This window comes from Kryptolebias marmoratus, linkage group LG1, assembly GCF_001649575.2.
Source record: "Kryptolebias marmoratus isolate JLee-2015 linkage group LG1, ASM164957v2, whole genome shotgun sequence".
Classification (NCBI taxonomy): domain Eukaryota; kingdom Metazoa; phylum Chordata; class Actinopteri; order Cyprinodontiformes; family Rivulidae; genus Kryptolebias; species Kryptolebias marmoratus.
In genome coordinates this window covers 24,879,070-24,887,610 of record NC_051430.1, presented here as the reverse complement: position 1 = coordinate 24,887,610, position 8,541 = coordinate 24,879,070, and the positions used below count along the sequence as shown (strand labels likewise).

General features: G+C 38.6%; 1 protein-coding gene across 2 annotated transcripts; it reads right to left on the bottom strand.

Annotated features, from left to right (window-relative positions):
- Positions 1–311: 311 nt before the first annotated feature.
- On the bottom strand, positions 312–8,445 carry osmr (oncostatin M receptor). Of its 2 annotated transcripts, none has more exons than XM_017412217.3 (17): positions 8,286–8,445; positions 8,051–8,205; positions 7,268–7,421; positions 6,602–6,874; positions 6,382–6,511; positions 6,057–6,205; positions 5,714–5,841; positions 5,491–5,632; positions 5,083–5,168; positions 4,762–4,978; positions 4,268–4,453; positions 4,084–4,185; positions 2,955–3,122; positions 2,622–2,774; positions 2,394–2,475; positions 2,226–2,310; positions 312–1,316 (listed from the first exon to the last, which is right to left on the bottom strand). In XM_017412217.3, the coding sequence occupies exons 1-17, from the start codon at positions 8,428–8,430 to the stop codon at positions 939–941; spliced, it is 2,733 nt and encodes a 910-aa protein (XP_017267706.2). In that variant the 5' UTR covers positions 8,431–8,445; the 3' UTR covers positions 312–938. The 2 variants fall into 2 exon arrangements, with proteins under 2 accessions (XP_017267706.2, XP_024860896.2); XM_025005128.2 differs by having other exon boundaries at positions 4,084–4,170.
- Between the last annotated feature and the right edge of the window lie 96 nt (positions 8,446–8,541).

Here is an 8,541-nt window from a genome sequence, read left to right as displayed (position 1 = left end):
TAAAAGTTAAGATATTTTATCTGGTCATGCAAAGTAGGGGATTTTTTTGTGCTGTAACTTTTTCTTTATTACTTCAAAGTATGCATAGTAGATGTGCAGCTAGATTTGAATGCACTGACAAAGTAGATGGTCCTTTCATCACATGTAGAAGCATTTGGTAGAAGATTCGTGTTTTTAGCTACACAGGATGTGCTCTGAGATTAGCTTGTTTTCAAATAATTTCCCCTCCACAACCAAGATATGCATCAGCTCTAGGGATTGCAAAAGATTACCACTGACATTTCTGGAGGGACTTGTTGCGACACGTAGCAGGAGTTTCAGAGTAACTTTTTATATTCATGTCACACTTATCTACAATGTGTCCTTAGTCACTAAAAAAGAAATGGCAAAAATGAAGTGAGTTTACTGGGAACTGTTGAACATTTTCTTGGAACACAACAAAACTTGACTTTTTTTTTTTTTACTGATTGAATCCAGAAAGATCCAGAAACATTATGTCCTGCAAGCTTTTAGGACTAAATGTCAAATATTACAGTGACCTGTGGACCAGATGGTTGATCAGTGATTCAGATAAACATTATTACATATGTTGTTTCAAAATGCCTAATAAGCTTTCCAAGGCTTAAAAACACGTTTCAAACTATCTCTTCTGTGCATCTGTCACACCTTCTCATCAGTCCAACTTACATCCTGTAGATAAATTTTCATAATCTTCAGAATGACAATGAGCACGTTTTTGCTTGTTATAACACGTAAAGTGGTATGACACTTTCTGAAAGCTACTGCTACAAAATCAAACACTTGTGAAGTGTTTTAGAATTTCACTAAAGTATGGATTAGAATTCAGCGTCACATTGTGTCAAATAAATTTAGCAATAAATACTATTTACAGCATTTTAATAAATGGAGAAGTTAAACCCAAGGTATCTGTAATTAAGTTAAATATAACCATATATGACTACACATGATTCCTGCAGACAGTCAGAAGGCTCAAAGGTGGAGGTTATGTCACTGAATGTGGCTTCTTGTGGCTCAGATGGATTTTCGACATTGGTGCTTAAGTAGCTCCGGTTTGTAACGCTTGTCATTTGCTGGTGGGTCGGTCCGTCGCAGAACACTATGGCTGACTGTGGACAATAGACTGATTGTAGTTGTACTGAAGAAAGAGAAGACCGCGAACCAGGAGCATACGGAGCATTTGTGAAGTCAGGATCCCCCAGTGTGGTTGTTTCATGGAGCAGAGGTTCGATATTTAAGATCTCAATGTCACAGCTGATGCACTCTTCCACTTTCTGATTCTGCAGCTTCTGATCAGTCTGTGCAAAGAGGCAGGGGGTTAAATGTAGTAAACAAAGGGGAAATTATTCAGAATAATCAGTTTCAAAAACAGACACATGTCCAAATCTAAACCTTTAACTATTAAGGAAAATCCCATTTACCAAAAAACAACAAATTTTATATAATAAACCTAAAACTTAGATCTGTAATTTCTTCTTCTGTTTAAAATTTTATGTAGCCTAACAGACACAGGTTCGGAGAAATATATGGGCCAAGACAAAATGCGTTTTCTGTAAAAATGAACTGTGAATGCTGAGCGCTGGAAGACTTTCCTGAAGTTTGCTGAAGAAGCTGAAACTGAGTTGTTAAAGTTAAAAGGCACAAAACACTAAAAGCAGCAAAAACCTAACTAAAAGCTAAAAGTATCAAAAAGCTAGTTAGAAGCCAAAAGTAGCAGAAGGGTAGTTAAAAGCTAAAATTAAAAGAATTTTAGTTAAAAGGCCTAAAATAACAGAATGGAAGCTGAAAGCTAAAAGAAGATAAAAACAGAGCAAATATGCTGAAACAGGTTGCAAAGAGAACAATGTTTCTGAAGGAATTAAAAAGATCTCAATGTTTTTCTTTGGGAAAAAGAAAAATTAAAATTAAATAGTTTGAAAAGCATAAAAACCAAGTCACAGCACAAACCTCCTAAATCTGGATGAGTTGAAAGATTTGATGCATGAGTGGCTAAAGTAGCACAAAGTATTCACAAGTTGCAAAAAATAACTTGCAGAAAAATAAAGAACAGTAAAATAATAGGGTGAATTCTGAATCAGCATTTTCACAAATATTCAAGTATCATTGCTCTGTAAAAACACTCAGATTCAGTGGTGAGGGTGCAGGGTTGGGTTTAAAAGAAGAATCCACCGAAGATTTAATCTTTTTCAAATGGGTTTTTTCCGTACCTCATACAGGAAGCTGTCAATCTCAGGGGGTTTAATGTTCATACCAGTTGGATAAATAAATATCTCCCTCAGACCATTCTTTAACCTGCAGGAAACACACAGATTCTACACTGTCTTGCAGAGAAAAAAAATGTAAACAGTCTGTAGTAAGAACATCATATAACTCACAGTTTTCGCCGTGGCCACAGGAGAACGATGCAGCCAAGCAGGATTAAGGCAGCAGTGAGGATCTTCGCCGTGTGGGACAAGTCTGCAGGAGGAAACAAAGTGAGCACCTAAAACAATCAGTCGGGTCAAATCAAGCTTGACTGCTTTCTTCACGTTCGGATTCTCAGACACACTGAAACATTAAAACTGTTGGGTTTTTGCGATGGTGCTAGATGTCCTGAAGCTCACAGTTGGTTCTGGTCCTGATGGTGATGCTGGCAGGAAACCCGGGCCCCTTGTTAGTCAGAGCGCTCACAGAGCAGATGTACTCCTGCTGCTGCTGCAGACCTTCGATGGTAACAAACTTCTGCCGGGGGTCTGCCACCGACACGTTGAACAAATCTAGTTAAAAACAAACAAACCATTTTATTGTGAAAAGCAGCATCTAAACTCAGCTGTCGCTCAAAGCAGCATGAATGTGAGATTTCTTCAAACGACCAAATAAATGTGCATAAAATAGCTGAGAACAGTCCTTAATATCAGATCAGGATGAAGAATTTTGAAGCTGTGGTCTGGACTCACTTTTAGTTTGACCGAGCCGTGTCTCAGGTCCAACTTCCTGCACTGTAACCAGGTAACCAGTGATGAAGGCCGGCTGAGCTGGATCATCTTCATCATAAAACCACTCCAGAGTTATGGATGAAGATGTAGTTCGAGCCGACTCTTTCAGACTTGGTGACTGCACAGAGTCTGAGGAAACCAAGACTAACTGATGAGAGGAGGAAGTCAGGCAAAATGATGAAAACCATCAGAAACCTTCTGTGCTGTGCTCATTTTTTACAGTTGATTTTATCTACATCTACAACTGACTAACTTTTGGAGTCAACCCCAATTCAAGATGGCCACCACAGCTAACTGACTTTAGCAAACACAGAAATGGCTAAAACTCAGTTAGTTTTAAAACATATACCTTAAATTTGGTGTGGTAGTCGCTGAGAGAGACTAATCGCACAAGATCTGTTGTAAAAAATTTTGGTTAAACTTTGGAGTCAACCCTTTTCAAGATGGCTGCCACAGCCAGCTGACTTTAGGAAACACAAACATGACTAAATATCAGCCAGTTTCACAGATACTGAGCTACAACTTGGTGTGGTAGTAGCTGAGAGTCATCCTCAATACATCCCCTGAGCACTGTCACGTCTCGTGATGATAATAATAATAACTCCATCCCTTCCCAGTATAAGATTTTAGCTTAAAACTCTGACATGAAAGGCAGCGAGCGATATGCATTCCTTCAAGCAATGCGAGGGCTTTAGTTAATGTTCTGAGTTTAAGTGTGCTCTGCAGTTTGTAGACATTAAGTACTGCAAAGGTGAGACAGAGGATAATGGAGAACTGTTTCCAGCAGAGGAGAGGACCAAGAGTGTGGAAAATGTTAGAATGACTCATAGAAACTCATCAACCACAATGAGTCACCAAAGATCCTCTTCAAAAGCTGTTGAAAGGTGTCCGTGATGACGGCAGGTGCTTGTGTTAAGTATTCAAATTTTTATCTTTAATGTTTGTTTTATGAATATTTATAACATTGACATAGTTTGTTTTCTTTTAGGATTTCAAATTTATTCACAACTTTGTAATTTCTCTCTCTCTCTTTATATCTGTAATGTATCTACTCAGACTTTTACAGAACACAATCAGTAAAAACACTCACTGAGCTCCTGTGAGTATCCAGTCTGTATCTCCAGCAGTGTGTGTCCATCCTCCGAGCATCCATAAATATTAAATAAATACCTGCGACCTGGGTGGAAATAATCTACAGAGTAAAGATGTATTTCAATAATTGTTTCATTACAAAGACCATGTAACATAAAGAAAAACACAACAAAAAAACTTACCAGCTGGCAGGAAAAGAGTGTGTTTTCCCTTTGGCACCTTGATCCACTTCAGAGTACAGGGCTTGGGGCTTCCCAGAATGCACCACTCTATAGTGTAACCACAGGTGACGCTGCTCTGCTCGTCCCATGACAGATTAAACCCGCCAGCTGAGCTGCTGCTCAAACGCCTCTTCGATGGGAGGAAGTCTTGACAGACACAGTTATCATTTAGCAAAAATCCTGACTTTGCTGTGTCTTACTGTGACCAAAGACATGAACACAGGTTTACTGTATTGTTTACAAAGTAGTACCTTTAAAAATACAAAAAGTAAATTCAAAAATGTTGTGTAAATATAACAACATTTTACCAGATCCAACATCTTTTGTTACCATGTTTTAGCTACTTTAAAACATTTGCACAAACTGTTTGAAGTTTCATTTAATAAACTATTTAAAAATATGTTTTCGCAGAGAAAAACACTTAAAAAAGAGAGAATCTCAACTCCGTTGTTCACCTGCGACGTCCTTTTGTGGAATGGTGATGTTAGCCCGGACGAAGGAGCCAGTCTGAAGAACAGCTTCAATGCTGACGTCACACCTTCCAGCGCCGATGAAGACGTCCGTCTGGTTCTGTCCGCCGTCCTTCAGCTCCGTCCAGGTCTGGCCTCCTTGTGACCACTTCAGTTTGTAGCTTCGGATGTTTACTGGCGTTGCTCCACCACCAGCAATATGCTGAGGATAAACTGAGTTACTGAGGGCTGAAATGATTCATGTAAAGAAGACAAACGTTCTTGTAATAAGCTTTGATGAAAAAAAAAATGAAAAAAGTAACTTACAGGGTTCCACAACAGAGTGACACGACGATCATCTGAGTCAGACAGAGGCTGGATTTTCCTCCATAGGTCTAAGGTCACCAGAGGGCCTGGGAAACAGTTTTACTGTTTAAATCACAACCATTATATGACAGAAAGTTTTAATAAAAGAATGTTTTGATGGACAGGACTGTTCCTTTCTTGTAAAGTTGCAAAATGCAGAGAAATAATAAAAAAAAAAAGAATAAAAAATAGTTTGTTGGAAATAACGAACCTCTATGTTTGATTGGTTGATAGATTTAGATAAAATCACAATGTACTCAGTTCACTGACTACTTGAGACTTATTTTGCAGCTTTTTTTGGGGGGAATAAATGTGATTGGTCTTGAGACAAACTTTAGTTAATTGACCACATCCTGATTTAATACTCACACGTTGTGAAAAAGATGCTTTTTGTCCATTCTCCCCAGAGCCTGCCGTTGACAGAACAGCGCACACTTGTAGAGTAACGCGTGTTGGGCTGTAAATGCTCCAGTTTAAAGGTGCAGAGATCGCTCACACTGTTGCAGATCAGCTGGTGCAAAGATTCGAGGTTAATATCACATCCATTCAAATATCCATCTTTTGGTTCTGCGGTAGGTAAGGAGTAAATTACCTCCGTGATGCTGCCTGAATTGGTTTCAACCTGACAGAATAGGTTCATCTGGATTCCCTGAACACTCCAGGACAAGAAGGCATCCATCATCCCGGGGTTTACTTTGTCCCACTCCAACACAGGAAGCACTGTAATGACAGCACACACATAAAAAGACTGTTTGATAAAAGCTCATGTTTCAGTTGTTGTCTCAGTGACAACCCAAAGACCACAAACGCAGCAACACTAACTTTCTAACACTGTGTTATAAAAGAAATAAAAACACTTTGACCTAAAACTGAATTACTTTAGGTTTCCTACAGTTTGTTTTATATTTGGTTTAAATGTTTAAATGGCCTATGACCTCTTTCAGAGATGTTGAAGCTGTAGGTCTCTGTCTCCTCTCCCAGCTGGTCCTTCACCACCAGATGGATGTTGTATTCCTGCAGGTTTTCCACAGCGGAAAAGTTACAGGATGATGGCTTACAAATGACAGGAGCCTGGTCCGAGTTCCTGAAAATTCACATAAGTAGTCACATAAGTGACCCTGAAAATAAACTTTACCTGTCCTGTGAGGGCAGGGGTGAGGGTCATAAATCATCCTGCAGCACCAGTCCTTGGTAAAAGCTAACCAAACTAAACTAAATGCTTACAGGATTCCTGGCTTTATGTGTGTTGTATATGCTCACCTAATGTGGAGAGTGTAGTTTTGTTTGTTGTGGTCAAACGGGTCCCGTTTCCGGTCTGAATTCCATTTGCAGGTGATGTTTTTCATGTCTGAGGTTGCACAGCTGAGGTTTCTGGGCTTCTGAGGAGGAACTACAGGGTGCACACAGTTATTCACATGCTACAATTCTTCATAAAAATGAAAAAAAAAATACAAAGTAAGTGTAATATTTTCTTTCTTACAGCTGACAAAGTTCCAGGTGCTGTTCTTGCCTGATGATCCAGTGCAAGTGAGTAGCAACTTTTTAATGAGCAGAGTTGGGATTTTCAGATCGCTTACAGAAATAGCTTTAACTTTAGAGTCAATGGTCATGAGAGGGTATGGTTTATTATTGAAGGTGATGCTTGTGATATTGACTCCTGCTGGGGGAACACAGCAGAACATGGCAGTGCTTCCTTCCCTCAGCACTCGCTGGGAGGGAAATATCTTTATCCTCTTATCCTTTATTTTCTCTCCTGAAAGGCAGATAAAAGAGATACTGCAGTTGAAATGAATCTATCCAGCTGTGTACACCAGAATAAGAGCTGGAAAACATATATTTCAGTGCATGTTCAAGATGTCCAAAGAAATGAGAATAGTCTGGAGAGGTGTCACTGAACAAGCTCCCCAAAGGTAAAAATAAGTTCTCATAAGACTGTGTGCGTAGGATATGCATTGCATAAGATGTTTGTAGTTACAGCAACAGATACTGTAACAGATGAAAAGCACTGATACAAAAAAAACCCTGCTTACTTAACAGCAACTAAACCAGTAAAAAATGTCATTGCCTTATTGGTGAAACTGCAAAAACATACATACCCACTATGCATTTGGTCTGAAACCAGACATGAAACAGAAGAATGTCTCACCGTCGTTGGTGTTCCAGTTGCTCCAAGGACTCGGGACACTTCGATTACAGAAACTTCTTATTCTGACAGAGTGATCGACGCACTCAAGAGGCAAATCAGAGACCCATGTCCACGAGTATTCAGCAGAGTCTCCGGCTGATGCACTCACATTTCTCTGGATCAAGAAACATGGGACACAACAAGTATTAACTTTAATTTAAAAAAGATGATTAACAACACAAAAAAATACTTTACTTAATGAATAACTGTTATTATTAAGAAGGACAGTAATGATAAGATAAAATAAACAGCTTTCAATGCAAGCATCATGGTGTTTATAGCAAAAATCTAATACCGGGTACTTCATATTAAAAGAGTATGTACCTGGTACGTACAGGGTATGTACCAGGTACATACTGATATGTACCTTCTACTTACCTGGCAGCATTATGTATTTCTATTGATAACGAAATTATTTAAAATAAAGCAAAACAATATAAAAAAATCTGGATATATATAAAGTTAAATCTTTAAAAACTATAAATGAGTACACATTTGTTATGAAATTAGACTAAATTTAATATTTTTTAGGTTCAAGTTTGTAGTCAATTTCAAATGAGCATGTTGTGTTTTAGTTTTTGTTTGTTTTGTTAATCTACCATAATTATGCAATTAGATATTTTTGCATAAAACTGAAGTAGTAAATTTGTTTTTTCAAATCAGATTTTGTGTAATGAAAGTCAATGAAAGTCAATAACTTCAGCTTGAAATAAAAAAGAATTTTCACACAGCCTAACTACTTACAGTGTAAATAATATTGTCTTTTTCATTGCGGCTGATCTGGACCTCATAAATGTCATTTTCTGCGGCCCCTTGGTTTCTCAACCAGCTCACCACAAGGCTCTGCTTGTCACTAACCGCCTCCAAATGACTGATTGTTGGTTTTAGTGGTAGAGAACCTGGAACAAAATCAGAATATAGCTCGTGAAAAACTACAGGAAGGAACTTTGAAACAACATTAAAAAAAAATCCATCTTACCAACGTCACTACAGCATTCAGTCTGGTCTCTAAAAAATATGAGATACAAGCCGAGCAGGTGAACGCTGAACACTCTGACACTTTTCATCATTTCAGCTGAAAAGCGAGAGTGGGACTCTGGCCGCTGACTAACGGGAACCCTCATGACTCAAAAGTTAAAAAGTATTGCGTAAGGCAGCACAGGAACTCATGGGAGGTGTGTAATGATCAGACAGATATCAACGTACAGCTTTTCACACAAGGCAAATGACACGCA

Bases quoted from the DNA above. Each gene is read 5' to 3' on its own strand.
- osmr (XM_017412217.3), bottom strand. From the start codon at position 8,430: ATGAGGGTTCCCGTTAGTCAGCGGCCAGAGTCCCACTCTCGCTTTTCA. The intron at 5,633-5,713 runs GTAATTTACTCC...TCTTTGCACCAG, and splicing joins ATTCAGGCAGCATCACGGAG to CTGATCTGCAACAGTGTGAG. The intron at 4,186-4,267 runs GTAAGTTTTTTT...TTTACTCTGTAG, and splicing joins CACTCTTTTCCTGCCAGCTG to ATTATTTCCACCCAGGTCGC.